Source organism: Agelaius tricolor, unplaced genomic scaffold (genome assembly GCF_023055355.1).
Source record: "Agelaius tricolor isolate 1412-34295 unplaced genomic scaffold, bAgeTri1.0.p SCAF_69, whole genome shotgun sequence".
Classification (NCBI taxonomy): Eukaryota; Metazoa; Chordata; class Aves; order Passeriformes; family Icteridae; genus Agelaius; species Agelaius tricolor.
In genome coordinates, this window is record NW_027269329.1 from 147,527 (window position 1) to 166,966 (window position 19,440).

The 19,440-nt window shown below is 57.8% G+C and overlaps 2 protein-coding genes across 3 annotated transcripts; one reads left to right on the forward strand and one right to left on the reverse strand.

Annotated features, from left to right (window-relative positions):
- The first annotated feature begins 944 nt into the window (after positions 1-944).
- FCER1G (Fc epsilon receptor Ig) lies at positions 945-7,029 on the forward strand. Of its 2 annotated transcripts, XM_071417293.1 has the most exons (5): positions 961-1,124; positions 3,789-3,880; positions 4,030-4,065; positions 4,247-4,270; positions 5,997-7,029. In XM_071417293.1, exons 1-5 carry the CDS (start codon positions 1,004-1,006, stop codon positions 6,051-6,053), a joined length of 330 nt encoding a protein of 109 aa, XP_071273394.1. In that variant the 5' UTR covers positions 961-1,003; the 3' UTR covers positions 6,054-7,029. The 2 variants fall into 2 exon arrangements, with proteins under 2 accessions (XP_071273395.1, XP_071273394.1); XM_071417294.1 differs by lacking the exon at positions 4,030-4,065 and having other exon boundaries at positions 945-1,124.
- On the reverse strand, positions 5,651-19,072 carry LOC139584967 (cilia- and flagella-associated protein 45-like). The gene is made up of 14 exons (XM_071417350.1): positions 18,875-19,072; positions 18,077-18,213; positions 17,495-17,630; positions 16,502-16,669; positions 15,990-16,111; positions 15,591-15,726; positions 14,444-14,611; positions 13,964-14,142; positions 13,166-13,295; positions 12,398-12,544; positions 11,328-11,441; positions 10,401-10,594; positions 8,509-8,733; positions 5,651-8,237 (listed from the first exon to the last, which is right to left on the reverse strand). The coding sequence occupies exons 1-14, from the start codon at positions 19,070-19,072 to the stop codon at positions 8,159-8,161; spliced, it is 2,133 nt and encodes a 710-aa protein (XP_071273451.1). The 3' UTR covers positions 5,651-8,158.
- Between the last annotated feature and the right edge of the window lie 368 nt (positions 19,073-19,440).

The window sequence follows — 19,440 nt, forward strand, 5'->3', positions numbered from 1 at the left end:
GTCACCTCCTTCCCCACTTTTGGGGGGCTCCTTGCCCACTTTGGGGTCTCCTTCTCCTTTTGGGGGGCTCCTTGCCCATTTAGGGCCTCTCCCCCACTTTGGGGGGGCTCCTTTCCTTTTTTGGGATTTCCTTCCCCTTTTGGGGTCCCTTCCCGTTTTGGGGCCTCTCTCCCCAGTTTTTGGGGTCTCCTTTTCCCATTTTTGGGGTCTCCTTTTCCTTTTTTGGGGTCCCTTCCCCTTTTAGGGCCTCTCCCCATTTTAGGGCCTCTCTCCCCAGTTTTTGGGGTCTCCTTTTCCCTTTTTTGTGGTCTCATTTTCCTTTTTTGGGGTCTCCTTTCCCCTTTTGAGGTCCCTTCCCCTTTTGGGGCCTCTCCCCCAATCTGGGGCCTCTCCCCATTTTTAGGGGGCTCCTTTCCCCAGTTTTTGGGGTCTCCATTCCCTTTTTGGGGTCTCCTTTTCCCTTTTTGGGGTCTCCTTTCCCCTTTTGGAGTCCCATCCCCTTTTGGGGCCTCTCTTCCCAGTTTTTGGGGTCTCCTTTTCCCTTTTTGTGATTTCCTTCCCCTTTTAGGCCCTCTCCCCATTTTGGGGCCTCTCTCCCCAGTTTTTGGGGTCTCCTTTCCCCTTTTGAGGTCCCTTCCCCTTTTAGGCCCTCTCCCCATTTTAGGGCCTCTCTCCCCAGTTTTTGGGGTCCCCTTTTCCCATTTTTGGGGTCCCCTTTCCCCTTTTTTGGGGTCTCCTTTCCCCTTTTGCCGCCTCTCTCCCCCATTTTTGGAGCTCCCCCATTAATGTGAGGCTTTCCCCCCCCCCAGCTCCCCTTTCTTTCCCTCGGGGGATTTTTGGGGACCCCCTCGTGTCCCCCCGGGCCCGGAGGAGCGGCCGGACGTCCTTGGTGGCCGCGGTGACACCGGGGACAGCGGAAGGGAGGGACGGGGGTGGCACTGGGGAAGCGGGGGAGGGGCGGGCGCCGCGGTCAGCGCTGGCCCGGGGGGGACCCGAGGGGACAATGGGGACAATGGGGACAATGGTGACACCGCTGGGGACATCGCTGGGGACATCGCTGGGGACAGGGGGGGCGCGGTGCCTGCTCGGCCTCGTCCTGCTGGGGGCGCCCGGCCTGGCCGCAGGTGGGCACGGGGTGAGGGGGGTTTGGGGGGGTTATGGGGATTTGGGGTGTCCGGAGGGGATTGGGGTGTCCGGAGGGGATTGGGGGATTCAGGGGGGTTTGGGGTGTCCGGGGGATTTGGGGGATTCAGGGTGGTTTGGGGTGTCCGGGGGATTTGGGGGTGTCCGGGGGGGTTTGGGGTGTCCGGGGAGGTTTGGGGGTGTTCAGGGGATTGGGGAATTCAGGGGGGTTTGGGTGGATTCAAGGGATTTGGGGGATTTAGGGGGGTTTGGGTGGATTGAGGGGATTTGGGGGTGTCCAGGGCATTTGGGGGTGTCCGGGGGATTTGGGGGATCCAGGGGGGTTTGGGGGATTCAGGGGGGTTTGGGGTGTCCGGGGGATTTGGGGGATTCAGGGGGGTTTGGGGGATTCAGGGAGGTTTGGGGGGGGTTTAGGGGATTTGGGGTGTCCGGGGGATTTGGGGGGATCCAGGGCATTTGGGGTGTTCAGGGGGGTTGGGGGGATTCAGGGGGATTTGGGGGTGTCCGGGGGATTTGGGGGATTCAGGGGGGTTTGGGGGATCTGGGGGATTTGGGTGGGTTTAGGGGATTTGGGGTGTCCAGGGAGGTTTCGGGGTGTTCAGGGGGATTGGGGAATTCAGGGGGGTTTGGGGTGTCCGGGGGATTCAGGGGGGTTTGGGTGGATTCAAGGGATTTGGGGGATTTAGGTGGATTGAGGGGATTTGGGGGTGTCCAGGGCATTTGGGGGTGTCCGGGGGGGTTTGGGGGATTCAGGGGGGTTTGGGGGTGTCTGGAGGATTTGGGGGTGTCTGGAGGATTTGGGGTGTCCGGGGGATTTGGGGGATTCAGGGGATTCAGGGGGGATTGGGGGATTCAGGGAGGTTTGGGTGGGGTTTAGGGGATTTGGGGTGTCCTGGGGATTTGGGGGATTCAGGGGGGTTTGGGGGATCCAGGGGGATTTGGGGGATCCAGGGGGATTTGGGGGTGTCTGGAGGATTTGGGGTGTCCGGGGGATTTGGGGGATTCAGGGGGGTTTGGGGTGTCCAAGGGGTTTGGGGGGATCCAGGGCATTTGGGGGTGTTCAGGGGGATTGAGGGATTCAGGGGGGTTTGGGGGGATTCAGGGGGGATTCAGGAGGATTTGGGGTGTCCGGGGGATTTGGGAGATTCAGGAGAATTTGGGGTGTCCGAGGGGTTTGGGGGTGTTCAGGGCATTTGGGGGATTCAGGGGGGTTTGGGCGGATTTAGGGAGGTTTGGGGGGATCGGGGGGATTTGGGGGTGTTCAGGGGGATTGAGGGATTCAGGGGGGTTTGGGGGGGTTTAGGGGATTTGGGGGATCCAGGGGGGTTTGGGGGATCCTGGGGATTTGGGTGGGTTTAGGGGATTTGGGGTGTCCGGGGGATTTGGGGGTGTTCAGGGGGATTGGGGGATTCAGGGAGGTTTGGGTGGGTTTAGGGGATTTGGGGAATCCAGGGGGATTTGGGTTGTCTGGGGGATTAGGGGGGGATCCATGGGATTTGGGGGATGCAGGAGATTTGGGGTGTCCAGGGGATTTGGGGGTGTCTGGAGGATTTGGGGGTGTCCGGGGGGTTTGGGGGATTCAGGGGGGTTTGAGAGGATCCAGGGGATTCAGGGGGGATTCAGGGGGCTTTGGGGTGTCCGGGGGATTTGGGGAATTTAGGGGGGTTTTGGGGTGTCCAGGGGGGTTTGGGGGTAATTCAGAGGATTTAGGGTATCCGGGGGGTTTGGGGGATCCAGGGTGGTTTGGGGTGTCCGGGGAATTTGGGGGTGTCTGGAGGATTTGGGGATCCAGGGGGGTTTGGGGATCCAGGGGGGTTTGGGGGTGTCCGGGGGATTTGGGGGGATCCAGGGGATTTGGGGGATTCAGGGGATTCAGAGGGGTTTGGGCGGATTTAGGGGATTTGGGGGATTCAGGAGATTTGGGGGATTTTGGGGGGTTTGGGGGGATCCAGGGGGATTTGGGAGGGGTTTGGGGGGGATTTGTGGGGTTTGGGGCAATTTTAGAGGATTTTAGGGGGTTTTGGGGGGGTTTTGGAGGGATTTTTGAGTGAGTTTGAGGGGGATTTTAGGGGGGATTTTGGGGAGGATTTTGGGGTGAGTTTAAGGGGGATTTTGGAGGGGGTTTTGGGGGATTTTAGGGGGGATTTTGAGGAATTTTAGGAGGGCTTTGGGGGGATTTTGGGGGGATTTTGGGGGGGATTTTAGGGGATTTGGGGGCAGATTTGGGTGATTTTAGAGGATTGGAGCCGGGGGGGAGGGTTGGGAGGATTTTAAGGGTTTTGGGGTGAATTTTAGAGTTTTTCAAACTCACCCCAACATCCCCTCAAAATCTCCTAAAATCCCCCCCAAAATCCCCTCCAAATCCCCCTAAAATCCTCCCCGAGTCCCCCCCAAATCCTCTAAAATCACCCCAAAGCCCCCAATCACCCCAAAAATCCCCTTAAATCCCCCCTAAAATTCCCCAAAACCCCCCTAAAATCTCACCGAACCCCCCCCAATATCCCCCTAAAATCTCCTATATCCCCCCCAAAAACCCCCTCAAAACCCCGCAAAAAAATCCCCTAAAATCCCTCAAACTCCCCCAACCCCCAAAAAACCCCAAAATCCCCTAAAACCCCCCAAAAATCGCCCCCAAACCCCCTCAGGAGCCCTGGCAGAGCCCGAGCTCTGCTACGTGCTGGACGCGGTGCTCTTCCTCTACAGCCTCATCCTCACCGGCCTCTACGTCCACCTCAGGGTGAGCCCCCGAACCCCCTTTTTTTTTTATTTTTTAGGGGGGCTCCCCCAAAAACCTCCCCTCTTCCTCCTCCCCCCTCAATTTTTTACCATTTTTACCCATTTTCCCCCCTTTTTTCCCCCCTCGTTTTTTGGGGTTTTTCGCCTCAGTTCGCGACTCGGAAATGGCGGCGAGCGGCCGAGAAGGTGAAGGAGGAGGCGGGGGGGGGAGAGGATTTGGGGGATTTTTGGGGTTTTTTTGAGGGGATTTTTTTTTGGGGGGGGTGTGGGGAATGGGGGGGGGTCCGTCTGTGCCCCCCTCCCCAAAATAACCCTAAAATCCCAAAATCCCCCCAAAATTTCGCTTTCGCTTTCTGTTCCCGGGCAGAAGGAGGAAGAGGCCGTTTATGCCGTGAGTCACATGAGGGGGGGGGGGCCGGGGGCCGATTTTGGGGTCCCCTCGTGGATTTTGGGGTCCCCTCATGGATTTTGGGGTGGGCAGAGGCTGTGCTGGGGAGGGGGAGCATCCCTGGGCACCCCCCGATCATTTATGGGGTGAAATTTGGGGTCCTCACCCGTCTATGGGGTGAGATTTGGGGTCGTCTCAGTTTATGCCGTGAGTCACATGAGGGGAGAGCCGGGGGCCGATTTTGGGGTCCCCTCGTGGATTTTGGGGGGTTTTGGGGTGGGCAGGGGCTGTGGTGGGGAGGGGGAGCATCCCTGGGTAACCCCGGATCATTTATGGGGTGAAATTTGGGGTGTCCCCAATTTATCCCGTGAGTCACATGAGGGGGGGGCCGGGGGCCGATTTTGGGGTCCCCTCATGGATTTTGGGGCGGGCAGGGGCGGTGGTGGGGAGGGGGAACATCCCTGGGTAACACCGGATCATTTATGGGGTGAAATTTGGGGTCCTCACCCGTCTATGGGGTGAGATTTGGGGTCTCTCCAGTTTATGCCGTGAGTCACATGAGGGGAGAGCCGGGGGCCGATTTTGGGGTCCCCTCGTGGATTTTGGGGTCCCCTCATGGATTTTGGGGTGGGCAGAGGCTGTGCTGGGGAGGGGGAGCATCCCTGGGTCCCCCCCGAATCATTTATGGGGTGAAATTTGGGGTCCTCGCCCGTCTATGGGGTGAGATTTGGGGTCGTCTCAGTTTATGCCGTGAGTCACATGAGGGGAGAGCCGGGGGCCGATTTTGGGGTCCCTTCATGGATTTTGGGGTCCCCTCGTGGATTTTGGGGGGTTTTGGGGTGGGCAGGGGCTGTGGTGGGGAGGGGGAGCATCCCTGGGTCCCCCCCGGATCATTTATGGGGTGAAATTTGGGGTCCTCACCCGTCTATGGGGTGAGATTTGGGGTTGTCCCCAAGTTATGGGGTGAAATTTGGGGTGGTTGGGATGTGGGGTCCCCCTGATTTATGGGGCTGGGATTTGGGGTGTTTGGGATTTGGGGTTCCCCCTATTTATTGGATGAGATTTGGGGTTTTTGGGGTTTTGGGATTTGGGGTCCCCCGCCCTGCCAAAGAACCATTTATGGGGCTGAGATTTGGGGTTCTCATCCATTTATGGGGCTGGGATTTGGGGTGTTTGAGATTTGGGGTTCCCCCGATTTATGGGGCTGGGATTTGGGGCGTTTGGAATTTGGGGTGTTTGGGATTTGGGGTGTTTGGGATTTGGGGTGTTTGGGATTTGGGGTGTTTGAGATTTGGGGTTCCCCCGATTTATGGGGCTGAGATTTGGGGTGTTTGGGATTGGGGGTGTTTGGGATTTGGGGTTCCCCCGATTTATGGGGCTGAGATTTGGGGTTCCCCCGATTTATGGGGCTGGGATTTGGGGCGTTTGGGATTTGGGGTGTTTGGGATTTGGGGTGTTTGGGATTTGGGGTTCCCCCTGCCAAAGAACCAATGACGGGGCTGAGATTTGGGGTGTCCCAAAATTTATGGGAAAAAAATTTACAACATTTTCGGGGTGGGGGGGGTTCCCTCCTTTCCCATTTATGGGCTGAAATTTTGGGGATGCTGGGGATTTGAAGAGTTTGGGATTTTGGATATTTCCCTCCTCCCTTAAAGAACCATTTATGGGGTGACACAGACCCCCAAAAAACCCCAAAACCCCCCAAAAAACCCCCTTGGATCCCCCTCAGGGTCTCAGCTCGGAGCACCAGGAGACCTACGAGACCCTGCAGATGAAGAGATCCTGACCCCCCCTGTCCCCTCTGTGTCCCCTCCGTGTCCCCTCCCTGTCCCCTCCATGTCCCCAAACCCCGGGACCCCCCTGCCCTCAACCCCCGCCACCACCGGCACGGAAAAATTGGGATTTTCCCCCTGAAAATGGAAATTTGGGATTTTTTTTCCCCTTAAAAATGCCAGATTTGGGTGGAAAATTGGGATTTTTTTTTCCCTTAAAAATTGCAGATTTGGGTAGAAAATTGGGATTTTTTTTCCCCTTGGAAATCGGGATATTGGGATTTTTTTCCCTTAAAAATGCCAGATTTGGGTAGAAAATTGGGATTTTTTTTCCCCTGAAAATGGGAAATTGGGATTTTTTTTTCCCCTTAAAAATGCCAGAATTGGGTGGAAAATTGGGATTTTTTTCCCTCTGAAAATGGAAAATTGGGATTTTTTTCCCTCTGAAAACGGGAAATTGGAATTTTTTTCCCCCTTAAAAATGCCAGATTTGGGTGGAAAATTGGAATTTTTTTCCCTTTGAAAATGGAAAATTGGGATTTTTTTCCCCCCTTAAAAATGCCAGATTTGGGTGGAAAATTGGGATTTTTTCCCCATTGGAAATAGAAAATTGGGAATTTTTTCCGCCTTGAAAATGGAAAATTGAGATTTTTTTTCCCCCTTGGAAATTGGGATATTGGGATTTTTTTCCCCTTAAAAATACCAGATTTTGGTGAAAAATAGGGATATTTTTTTTTCCCTTGAAAATGCCAGATTTGGGTGGAAAATTGGAATTTTTTTCCCTTTGAAAATGGAAAATTGAAATTTTTTCCCCCCTTGGAAATTGGGATATTGGGATTTTTTTTTCCATTAAAAATGCCAGTTTTTGGTGGAAAATTGGGATTTTTTTTTCCCCACCCAAAATTGGAAGATTTTGGGGCATCTCCCCCTCCTCCCCAAATTCTGACCCAAAAACCCCCATGGAAATAAACCAGTTCAAACCAGTTCAAACCAGTTCAAACCAGTTCAAACCAGTTGAACCCAAAAGCTGCGGTTTGGTCCCAGGAGGGGAGGGAGGGTAAAAGTCAGGATAAAATGGGGATAAAATACAGATTAAAAAGGTACAAAAAACAGTGATTAAATGGGGTTTAAAGGGTTAAAAATTGAGGTAAAAAATGGGATAGAATGGGGTAAAATAGGGATTAAAAATGGGTTAAAAATAAGGATAAAATGGGGAAAATGTAGGGATAAAAAAGGGATTAAAAGGAGTTAAAAATAGGGGCAAAAATGGGTAAAAATAAATAAAATATGGATAAAAATAGGGATAAGAAAGGGTAAAAATAGGGATAAAAATGGGTTAAAATAGGGATAAAAATGGGTTAAAATAAGGATAAAAATGGGGTTTAAATGGGCTAAATATTGGCATGAATGGGTTTAAAAAGGGTACAAGTAGGTGTAAAAATGGGTTAAGATGGGGGCAAAAAAGGGTTAAAAATAGATGAAAATGGGTTTAAAATAGGGCTTAAAAATGGTAAAAATAGGGATTAAAAATAGGGGAAAAGGGATAAAAATTGGGAAAAATAGGGATTAAAATGGGTAAAAAAATAGGGATTAAAAGGGGTTAAAATAAGGATGAAAATTGGTTAAAATAGGGATTAAAATTGGTAAAAATAGGGATTAAAAAGGGTTAAAATCGGAATTAAAATTGGGTAAAAATAGGGATGAAAATGGGTTAAATTATATGAAAATTGGTTAAAAATAGGGATAAAAATATGGATTCAAAAGGGTTAAAATAGGGGTAAAATGGGTTCAAATCTATAAAAAATGGGTAAAAAGAGAGGGAAAAAATGGGTTCAAATGGTGGAAAAAAGGGGAAATGTCCCCCTGGTCCCTGGGGAATGGCAGCTGGCATCAGGGGTGGCACTGGGGTGGCATCTGGGTGACAGGGTGGCACCAGGGTGACAGGGTGGCAGCAGGAGGTGACAGGGTGGCACCAGGGTGGCACCAAGAGGTGGCAGGGTGGCGGCAGGAGGTGACAGGGTGGCACCAGGGTGGCATCAGGAGGTGACAGGGTGGCAGCAGGAGGTGGCAGGGTGACCAGGGTGGCATCAGGAGGTGACAGGGTGGCACCAGGGTGGCATCAGGAGGTGGCAGCGCTGGCCGTGCCCCAGGCCTTCCTCTCCACCAGGGCACAGTACCTGTCGGGCACCCCGGTGTCCCTGCAGGGGTGACACAGGAGGGGACATCAGCGGTGACACCGGAGGGGACACAGGAGGTGCCAGGAAGTGACAGAGGTGACACAAGAGGGGGACACAGAAGGTGGCAAGAGATGTCAGGAGGTGACACAGGAGATGCCAGGATGGGCCAGGAGGTGACAGAAGAGGTCCCAGGAAGTGACACAGGAGGGGACACAAAAGGTGACACGGGAAGTGCCAGGAGGTGCCAGAGGTGACACCGGAGGTGACACCGGAGGTGGCGGCGCCCCCGCACCTGAGGCGCTGCAGTTTCTGCTGCCCCGCGCGTTCCAGGCGCTCTGCCCGCTCCCGGGCCCGCGCCAGCTCCCGCTGTCCCTCCTCGATGGCCGCGGCTCTGTCGCGCTGCTGTCGCTGTCGCCGCTCCCGGATCTGCTCCTGCAGCGCCTCCACGTGGGCGCGCTGGGCCCGCTGCCGTGCCAGCTGCTGGTGCTGCTCGCGGGCCAGCTGCTCCTGCTGGGCACTGGGGACACGGGGACACTGGGGACATTGGCACTGTGACACTGGGACTGTGCCCGCTGCCGTGCCAGCTGCTGGTGCTGCTCGCGGGCCAGCTGCTCCTGCTGGGCACTGGGGACACGGGGACATTGGGGACATTGGCACTGTGACACTGGGACTGTGCCCGCTGCCGTGCCAGCTGCTGGTGCTGCTCGCGGGCCAGCTGCTCCTGCTGGGCACTGGGGACATGGGGACATGGGGACATTGGCACTGTGACACTGGGACTGTGCCCACTGCCGTGCCAGCTGCTGGTGCTGCTCCAGGGCCAGCTGCTCCTGCTGGGCACTGGGGACACGGGGACATTGGGGACACTGGGGACAGTGACACTGGGACTGTGACACTGGGACTGTGCCGCTGCCGTGCCAGCTGCTGGTGCTGCTCCAGGGCCAGCTGCTCCTGCTGGGCACTGGGGACACGGGGACATTGGGGACATTGGCACTGTGACACTGGGACTGTGCCCGCTGCCGTGCCAGCTGCTGGTGCTGCTCCCGGGCCAGCTGCTCCTGCTGGGCACTGGGGACACAGGGACACAACTGTGACACTGTGACACTGGGACTGGGACACTGGGACTGTGCCCGCTGCTGGTGCTGCTCGCGGGCCAGCTGCTCCTGCTGGGCACTGGGGACATGGGGACATTGAGGACATTGGGGACAGTGACACTGGGACTGTGCCCACTGCCGTGCCAGCTGCTGCTGCTGCTCCCGGGCCAGCTGCTCCTGCTGGGCACTGGGACACGGGGACATTGGGGACATTGGGGACAGTGACACTGGGACTGTGACACGGGGACTGTGCCCGCTGCCGTGCCAGCTGCTGCTGCTGCTCCCGGGCCAGCTGCTCCTGCTGGGCACTGGGGACACGGGGACATTGGCACAGTGACACTGGGACTGGGACACTGGGGACATGGGGACATTGGCACTGTGACACTGGGACTGTGACACTGGGACTGTGACACTGGGACTGTGACACTGGGGACACTGGGACTGTGCCCGCTGCCGTGCCAGCTGCTGGTCCCAGGCCAGCTGCTCCTGCTGGGTGCTGGGGACACGGGGACATTGGCACTGGGACACTGGGACTGTGACACTGGCATGGGGACATCGCTGGGACACTGGGACATTGACACCTGTGACACTGGCACAGTGACACTGGCACAGCTGTGACACTGTGACACTGGGGACACAGGGACATCACTGTGACACTGGCACGGGGACATTGGTGCTGTGACACTGGGATTGTGCCCGTTGCTGTGCCAGCTGCTTCTGCTGCTCCTGGGCCAGCTGCTCCTGCTGGGCACTGGGGACACGGGAACATCACTGTCACACTCGGACACTGATACCATGACATTGTGGCACTGGGACACTGGCACAGGGACACTGACACTGGCACAGCTGCTCCTGCTGGGCACTGGGGACACGGGGACATCACTGTCACACTGGGACCCTGGCACTGTGACACTGGCACAGCCCCAGGGTGACATGGGGACACCGCCACAGTGCCCTGGGCACAATTGGGGTGGCTCCAGGACATCGACACTGTCCCCTGGACACACCTGGCACAGCGCCTGGGGTGACACTGGAGTCCCCAACCCCCAGCTGTCCCCGTGCCACCCCCGGTGCCACCCCCGGTGCCACCCACCTGAGCAGGGTGAGGAAGTCGCGTTGCTCCTCCTGCAGTGCCAGCGCCCGCCGCTGTCGCTGTTTTGTCGCCTGCTCGAGGCGGCCCCGCTGCAGCTCCTGCAGCAGCTCCGCCCGGCGCCGCTCCCGCTGCAGCTCCCGGCGCCGCCACTCGCGCTCCGCTGCCTCCTCGCTGCGCCTGGCGCGCAGAGCGTCCTGCGGGGACAGCGGGGACACTGGGGACAGTGGGGACAGGGACAGCGACTGGGGACACTGGGGACATTGGGGGCATTGGGGATATTGGGGACACTGGGGACAGGGACAGCTCCCAGTGCTGCCACTCGCGCTCCGCCACCTCCTCACTGCGCCTGGCGCGCAGAGCGTCCTGCGGGGACACTAGGGACAGTGACAGCAACAGGGGACACTGGGGACACTGGGGACATTGGGGACAGTTGGGATACTGGGGACACTGGGGACAGGGACAGCTCCCAGTGCCACCACTCCTGTTCTGCTGCCTCCTCGCTGTGCCTGGCGCGCAGAGCATCCTGCGGGGACACTAGGGACAGTGACAGCAACAGGGGACACTGGGGACATTGGGGATACTGGGGACACTGGGCTGGGGACAGGGAAAGGGACAGTGACAGGGACAGCTCCCAGCGCTGCCACTCCCGCTTCGCCACCTCCTCGTTGCGCTTGGAGTGCAGAGCCTCCTGCAGGGACATTGGGACACTGGGGACAGGGAAAGGGACAGTGACAGGGACAGCTCCCAGCACTGCTACTCCCGCTTCGCCGCCTCCTCGTTGCGCTTGGAGTGCAGAGCATCCTGCGGGGACACTGGGGACATTGGGGACAGTAGGGACAGGTCCTGGCAGTGCCAGGGGCAGCAGTGACAGCACCTGGGGAGGTGACAGAGCCCCGGGCAGGGGACAGGGCTGGCAGTGCCACCCACCTGCGCCTCCTGCCAGTCCCGCTCGCGCTCCTGCATGGCCTTGACCCGGTCCAGCTCCCGCTGCCGCTCCTGCCACAGCCGCGCCCGCTCCGCCTGCAGCGCCGCCTCCCGCTCCTGGGGACAGGGACAGCGCTGGGGACAGGGACACGGGGACGGGGACAGGGACACTGGGACAGGGACACCGGGACAGGGACACGGGGACAGGGACACGGCTGGGGACAGGGACACGGGGACAGGGACAGGGACACTGGGACAGGGACACCGGGACAGGGACACGGGGACAGGGACATGGCTGGGGACAGGGACACGGCTGGGGACAGCGACACTGGGACAGGGACACGGCTGGGGACAGGGACACCGGGACAGGGACACCGGGACAGGGACATGGCTGGGGACAGGGACACTGGGACAGGGACAGCGCTGGGGACAGGGACACGGGGACAGGGACACGGCTGGGGACAGGGACACGGGGACAGGGACACCGGGACAGGGACACGGGGACAGGGACACTGCTGGGGACAGGGACACGGCTGGGGACAGGGACACTGGGACAGGGACACGGCTGGGGACAGGGACACCGCTGGGGACAGAGACACGGGGACAGGGACACCGGGACAGTGACACTGCGACAGGGACACTGCTGGGGACAGGGACACTGGGATAGGGACACCACTGGGGACAGGGACACAGGGACAGCAACACTGACTTGGGACAGCGACACGGCTGGGGACAGGGACATGGCTGGGGACAGGGACAACTCTGGGGACAGGGACACCGGGACAGGGACACGGCTGGGGACCCGGACACCGGGACAGCGACACTGGGACAGGGACACTGCTGGGGACAGGGACACAGGGACAGCAACACCGCTGGGGACAGGGGCACTGGGATAGGGACACAGCTGGGGACAGCGACACAGTGGGGCACAGAGCCCTGGGGAGTTGGCAAAACCCTGGGGAGGTGACAGCACCCCTGAGGAGGTGACAGCGCCCCTGGGGAGGTGACAGCGCCCCTGAGGAGGTGACAGCACCCCGGGGGAGGTGACAGTGCCCCCCCAGCCCCGCCCTCACCCCCTTCTGGCGCTGCTCCTCCCGGGCCCGCAGCTCCGCGCGCCGCTCGCGCTCCCGCTCGCGCTCCCGCAGCCGCTGGTTCTCCGCGTCCACCGCCTGCATCTCGGCCAGGAGCTGCTGCTTGCGCTGCTGCCGCTGCTGCCAGGCCTGGCCACACCGCGGGGACACCGTGGGGACACCGTGGGGACACCGGTCCCGTCACCGCAGAGCCCCGCAAACCCCGCCTGCCCGTGGGGATCCCCGTTCCGTGGGACCCGCATTCTCTGGGATCCCCAAAACCCCTGGGATCCTCAACTTCCCGGGATCCCCCATTCCCTGGGATTGCCCTGCTATAGATCCCAAACTCCTGGGATCCCCTTCCTATGGATCCCCATTCCCTGGGATCTCAAATCCCTGGGATCCCCATTCTCTGAGATTTCCTTGCTATAGACCCAAATTCTATGGGATCCCAAATCCCTGGGATCACCCTTGTCAGGATCCACATTCCCTGAAATCCCCATTCCCTGGGATCCCAAACCCCTGAGATCCCCCTCATTAGGAACCCCATTCCCTGGAATCCCAAATCCCTGGGATCCCAAATCCCTGGAATCCCCAATCCCTGGGATCCCAAATCCCTGGAATCCCCAATCCCTGGGATCCCCACCAGCTCCGTGTCCCCTTCCACTGATGCCACCACATCCCCAAGGCCACCAGAGCCCCAATCCCGCCCCGTGCTGTCCCCAACCCTTCCCCACCCGAATTCCCAAATTCCCGCTGGGAATCTCCAACCTCGAGATCCTCCCTCTTCATCTGCTCCATGCGCTCCAGGAACCTCTGGCCCTCCTGGAATTTCTGCTCAGCCCTCAGCGCCCGCTGCTCCTGGCGCTGCTCCATCTGCTGGAGCAGCTCCAGCTTGTTGCTGGGAATTCAGGAAGCATTCGGGAATTATTTGGGAATTCAGGAATTTGGGAATTTGGGAATGGAAAAGTTCCAGTCTGGTTCCAGAACTGTGGAATGTACGGGGTGGGGCGAGAGGAAGGAGGAAAGGGAAAAAGGAAGGGAAAGGGGAAAGAGGGAGAAAGGGAAACAGAGATGGGGGAAAAGGGGAAAAGGAGGGAAAAAGGGAAAGGGGAAAGAGGGAGAAAGGGAAAAGGGAAAGGGCAAAAAAAGGGAAAAGAAGGAAAAGAATGGGAAAGGAAGGGAAAAAGAGAAAAGGAAGAAGGGAAAGGGGAAAGAGAAAGCGGGAAACAGAAAAGAAGGGAAAGGGAAGAAAATGGGAATATCGAAAGAGGGAGAAAGGGAAATGGAAAAGGGAAAAAGAAAAGGGGAAAAGGAGGAAAAAGGGAAAGGGGAAAGAGGGAGAAAGGGAAAAGGAAGAAGGGAAAGGGAAGAAAAGGGGAAAAGGAAAAGGAGAAAGGGAAAAGGGAAGAGGAAAAAAGAATGGGGGAAGGGAGAAGAGATAAGAGGAAAGGGATAAGGAAAAAAGAAGAGAGGGAAAATAAAAGGGCGGAGGAAAAGGAAAAGGGAAGAGGAAAAGGAAAAGGAGAGAGGAAAAGGAAAAGGAGAGTGGAAAAGGGAAGCAGGGACCTGATGAGCTCCTGCTTCCTGCGGCGCTCCAGCTCCTCCTCCAGCTGCAGCTCCTTCTCCCGCTCGCTGTCCAGGAGCCGCGCCAGGCGCTGCTCCTCTGCCTGCAGCTCCCCCTGCACCTGCCGCCGCTCCGCCAGCTGCCGGTCCAGGATGGAGCTGCAGCGGGCACTCAGCAGGAGCTGGGGACACGGGAATGGAAATGGGAAAGGGAATGGGAATGGGAAATGGGAGCCCTGGAGCTTCTCCTGCCGCTCCAGGATGGAGCTGCAGCGGGCGCTCAGCAGGAGCTGGGGACATGGGACATGGGAATGGGAATGGGAATGGGAAATGGGAATGGGAAATGGGAGATGGGAAATGGAAATGGGAAATGAGAGATGGGAAATGGAAATGGGAATGGGGAGTAGGGAAAGGGAAATGGGAATGGGGAGTAGGGAAAGGGAAATGGGAATGGGAAAGGGAAAGGGAAGGTTCTGGCAGTACCGAGTTCAGCCGCCTCATCTCGTCCTCCTGCTCCAGCCTCAGCCCGGCCGCGCGCTCCAGCAGCTGCCGCCGCTCCTGCTCCCGCTGCAGCTCCAGCTCCGAGCGCGCCCGCGCCTCCCGCAGCTCCTCCCGCCGCCGCTCCGTGCTGCGGGCCCGGCTGCGCGCCTCCTGCGGGACAGGGACACTGCTGGGGACATGGCTGGGGACAGGGACACTGCTGGGGACACTGCTGGGGACAGGGACACTGCTGGGGACACTGAGGGACAGGGACACTGCTGGGGAGAGGGACACTGCTGGGGACAGGGACACTGCTGGGGACACAGCCTGTGGGACAGGGACACTGCTGGGGACACTGCGGGACAGGGACACTGCTGGGGACAGGGACACTGCTGGGGACACTGCTGGGGACATGGCTGGGGACAGGGACACTGCTGGGGACACTGCCTGTGGGACAGGGACACTGCTGGGGACACTGCTGGGCCTCCTGCGGGACAGGGACACTGCTGGGGACACTGCCTGTGGGACAGAGACACTGCTGGGGACACTGCTGCGGACAGGGACACGGCTGGGGACATTGCTGGGGACAGGGACACTGCTGGGGACAGGGACACTGCTGGGGACACTGCTGGGGACAGGGACACAGCTGGGGACATTGCTGGGGACAGGGACACTGCTGGGGACACGGCTGGGGACACTGAGGGACAGGGACACTGCTGGGGACACTGCTGGGGACAGGGACACTGCTGGGGACATTGCGGGACAGGGACACTGCTGGGGACACTGCTGGGGACAGGGACACTGCTGGGGACATTGCGGGACAGGGACACTGCTGGGGACACTGCTGGGGACAGGGACACTGCTGGGGACACTGCTGGGGACACTGCAGGACAGGGAGACTCCTGGGGACATTGCCAGGATCCTGGGGGACATTCCCAAGGCATTCCTGGGGGACAGTTCCAGGACACTCCTGGGTCCCTGGCACGAGGGGAGTGGGAAAAGCAGGACTGGAAAAAGGGGGATCGGGAAATTCGGGATGGGGCAAATCAGGATGGGGCAAACTGGGCTCAGGAAAAGCAGGACCGGGAAAATCAGGCTCAGGAAATTGGGGATTGGGAAATTGGGGCTCAGGGAAGCAGGAGATGCCCACAAAAGCCGCGTCCTGGCGGGATTTGAGGATCCGCAGCCGATCCCCGAGCGGCCGTGGAGGCTGAGCCTCCTCCTGGATCTGCTGGAATTCCTGGGAGCCGATGATGAGCGAGGCCGGGGGCCGATCCCTGGGAATGCTGGGGGACACGGACCGGGATCAGGGACATGGGGACAGCTTCTGGTGTCCCCTGTGTCCCTAAATCCCACCGGGGTCCCCAAATCTCCCTTCTGAGTCGCCAGTTACCCCACTGAGTCCCCAGATTCCTTGGAGTCCTAAAAATCCCTCAGGGTCCCCAGATCCCTTCTGGGTCCCCAATTCCTGTGAGTCCCCAAATCTCTTCTGAGTCCCTGGGGGTCCCCAAATCCCCTCTGGGGGTCCCCAAATCCCCCTGAGCCTCACACGAGCTCCCGGACCACGTCCTTGGTGAAGACCCGGATGGTTTTGGGTTTGTCCTGAGGCACCGGGCCCGGGGCGCTCCTCACATCTCGGAGCTGCACAATGGGGCTGGAGGGGCCCGAAATCTGGGGGAAAAAAAGGGGTGAGACCCCAAAATTGTGCCACAAATCTACCCTCCAAATCCCCACAAGGTCATCCCAAAATCCCCCAAAAATCCCATAAAAATAATCACAAAACCCCCTCAAAATCCCCCACAAAATCCCCCCAAAATCTCATAGAAATAATCACAAAATCCCCTCAAAAGCCCCCACAAAATCACCCCAAAACCCCTCCAAATCCCTCAGAATCCCCCAAATCTCTTCAAAATCCCCCACGAAATCCATCAAATTTTGGGGTGAGATTTTGGGGTGAGAGACCCCCCAAATGCTCCAAAGTTCCCTCAAAACTCCCCCAAAACTCCCCCAAAATTCCTCCAAAATTCCCCCAAAATTCCTCCAAAATTCCTCCAGCCTCACCTTCCTTGCCCTCTCCCCCTCTTCCTCTTTGTCCTTGTCCTTGTCCCTGTCCTTGTCCTTGTCCCTGTCCTTGTCCCTGTCCTTGTCCCTGTCCTTGTCCTTGTCCTTGTCCCTGTCCCTCTGCTCGTCCCTGCCCAGCTCCGCGCTCCGCGCTCGCCGCAGCTGCTCCTGTGGGGACAAGGGGACATCGTGGGGACATCGTGGGGACATCTCGGGGACATCTCGGGGACATCTCAGGGACATCTTGGGGTATCTCTGGGGGACATTCCCGGGGAACAGCTCGGGGACATCTTGGGGACAGCCTGGGGACATCGCAGGGACAGCCTGGGGCATTCCTGGGGGCCCTTCCTGGGGACATCCTGGGGCATTCCCTGGATCAGTAAAATTGGGATGGGGAACAACGGGATCCAGAAAATCAGGAAAAGTGGGATTGGGAAAAGCGGGATTGGGATAATTCGGGTCAGAAAAGCGGGATCAGGGAAAAGAGGGTCAGGAACAACAGGATCCAGAAAATCAGGAAAAGTGGGATTGGGAAAAGCGGGATCGGGATAATTTGGGTCAGAAAAGCAGGATCAGGGAAAAGAGGGTCAGGAAAATCAGGATCAGGAACAACGGGATCCAGAAAATCAGGATCAGGAAAAGTGGGATTGGGAAAATCGGGATTGGGATAATTTGGGTCAGAAAAGTGGGATCAGGGAAAACAGGGTGAGGAACAACGGGATCCAGAAAATCAGGAAAAGTGGGATTGGGAAAATTGGGATTGGGATAATTTGGATCAGAAAAGCGGGATCAGGGGAAACAGGGTCAGGAAAATCGGGATGAGGAAAAGAAGGATCAGAAAATTTGGGATTGGGAAATTCGGGATAGGGAAAATTTGGTTCAGGAAATTCGGTACCAGGAATAGAAATATCGGGAAAATCGGAATTGGGAAAAGGGGGATCAGGAAATTGGGGATGAGGGGAATTGGGGCTCAGGGAAGCAGGAGATGCCCACAAAAGCCGCGTCCTGGCGGGATTTGAGGATCCGCAGCCGCTCCCCGAGCGGCCGTGGAGGCTGAGCCTCCTCCTGGATCCGCTGGAATTCCTGGGAGCCGATGATGAGCGAGGCCGGGGGCCGATCCCTGGGAATGCTGGGGGACACAGACCACGATCAGACACATGGGGAAAAATATCCCAGATTCTGGGGGAAAAGTCGTGGATTTTAGGGAAAAAAATCCTTAAATTTTGGGGGAAAAAATTTTCAAGTATTGGGGGAAACCTGCCAGATTTGGAGGGGAATAATTGTGAATTTTAGGGGTAATAAATCCTGAATTTTGGGGGAAAACCGCCAGATTTGGAGGGGAATAATCGTGAATTTTACGGGGTAATAAATCCTGAATTTTGGGGGAAATATCCCAGCTTTGGTGGGAAAAGCCACCAGATTTTTGGCTAAAAAAATCCAGTTTGTTTTTTTTTTCTTTTCTTAATCTTGAATTATCGGCAAAAAAATCCCGAATTTTGGGGGAAATAATCCCGGATTTTATAGAAAAAATTAGGAGATTTGGGGGAAAAAATTAGGAGATTTGGGGAGCCTCACATGAGCTCCCGGATCAGGTCCCTGGTGATGACCCGGATGGTTTTGGGTTTGTCCCGGAGCGAGGGCAGCGCTGCGGGGGCGGCGGTGACATTGGTGACATCGTGGAGCAGCACGATGGGGCTGGAGCGGCCCTCGGGCTGCGGGAAAGGACGGGGTGAGACCCCAAAATCCCCGCAAAATCCGCCCCAAAATCCCCGCAAAATCCGCCCCAAAATCCCTGCAAAATCCGCCCCAAAATCCCCGCAAAATCCGCCCCAAAATCCCTACAAAATCCGCCCCAAAATCCCCGCAAAATCCGCCCCAAAATCCGCCCCAAAATCCCCGCAAAATCCGCCCCAAAATCCTACAAAATCCACCCCAAAATCCCTGCAAAATCCGCCCCAAAATCCCCGCAAAATCCGCCCCAAATTTCCCTCAATGTCCCCCCAAAAATCCGCCCCAAAAATCCCGTAAAAATCCACCCCAAATCAACTCCAAATCGCCCCAAAACCACCCCTAAATCCCCCCCAAATCTACCCAAAATCACCCATAACCGCCCCAAAACCACCCCTAAATCCCCCCCCCCGCCCCAAATCTACCCAACATCTGCCCCAAATCCTCCTGAATCAACCCAAAAATCCCCTAAAATCACCCCAAAACCCCTCTAAATTTCCCCAGCACCCCCAAAAACACTCCCGGGTGCCCAAACCCCGCACCCGCTCCCAAATCCCCCATCCCCAGCCCTGCCCGGTGCCCAAATCCCCCATCCCCAGCCCTGCCCGGTTCCCCTCCCGGTGTCCCCGGTTCCCGACCCCGCACCCGGCGCTCCCCGGGCGGGCTCCGAGCCCCGGAGCTGCTGCGGAGCCTCCGCCGAGCCTGGGGGGGCCGGGAGGGACCGGGAGGGTCCGGGGGGCCCGAGGTGGCCCCGGGAGGGTTTTGGGGGACCCGGGAGCCCGGGGTGTCCCCGGGATGGAGGGAGGCGGATCCCGGGCAGGGGCGGCTGTCGCGTGTCGCCATTGGGGGATGTCGCGATTGTCGCCAGGCCCGGCCGAGGGGAGAGGCGGCGGCTGTCGCGAGATGTCCCCAACTGCCCCCGGCGCGAGCGGCGCTGTCCCCAACGTCCCCAACAGCCCCGCGGGGTGATGGGGGATTGAGGGAGGGGGTCCTGGAAAGGACGGGGTGAGACCCAAAAATCCCCCCCAAAATCCCATAAAAATCCCCCCCAAAATTTCCCCGCCTCTACATTTCCCCAACCTCCTCAAAAAAATCTCTCCAAATCCCCCAAATCCCCCCAAACCCATCAAAATTCCTACCTGGGAATTGCCCCAAATCCCAGCACTATTTTTATTTCTTTTATAGAAAATATTAAATAATATTTTAGTACG

Bases quoted from the DNA above. Each gene is read 5' to 3' on its own strand.
- FCER1G (XM_071417293.1), top strand. From the start codon at position 1,004: ATGGGGACAATGGGGACAATGGTGACACCGCTGGGGACATCGCTGGGG. The intron at 1,125-3,788 runs GTGGGCACGGGG...AAACCCCCTCAG, and splicing joins GGCGCCCGGCCTGGCCGCAG to GAGCCCTGGCAGAGCCCGAG. The intron at 4,066-4,246 runs GTGAAGGAGGAG...GTTCCCGGGCAG, and splicing joins GGCGGCGAGCGGCCGAGAAG to AAGGAGGAAGAGGCCGTTTA.
- LOC139584967 (XM_071417350.1), bottom strand. From the start codon at position 19,072: ATGGCGACACGCGACAGCCGCCCCTGCCCGGGATCCGCCTCCCTCCAT. The intron at 14,143-14,443 runs GTACTGCCAGAA...CCGTGTCCCCAG, and splicing joins AGATGAGGCGGCTGAACTCG to CTCCTGCTGAGTGCCCGCTG. The intron at 10,595-11,327 runs GTGGGTGGCACT...CTGTCCCCGCAG, and splicing joins GGGACTGGCAGGAGGCGCAG to GACGCTCTGCGCGCCAGGCG.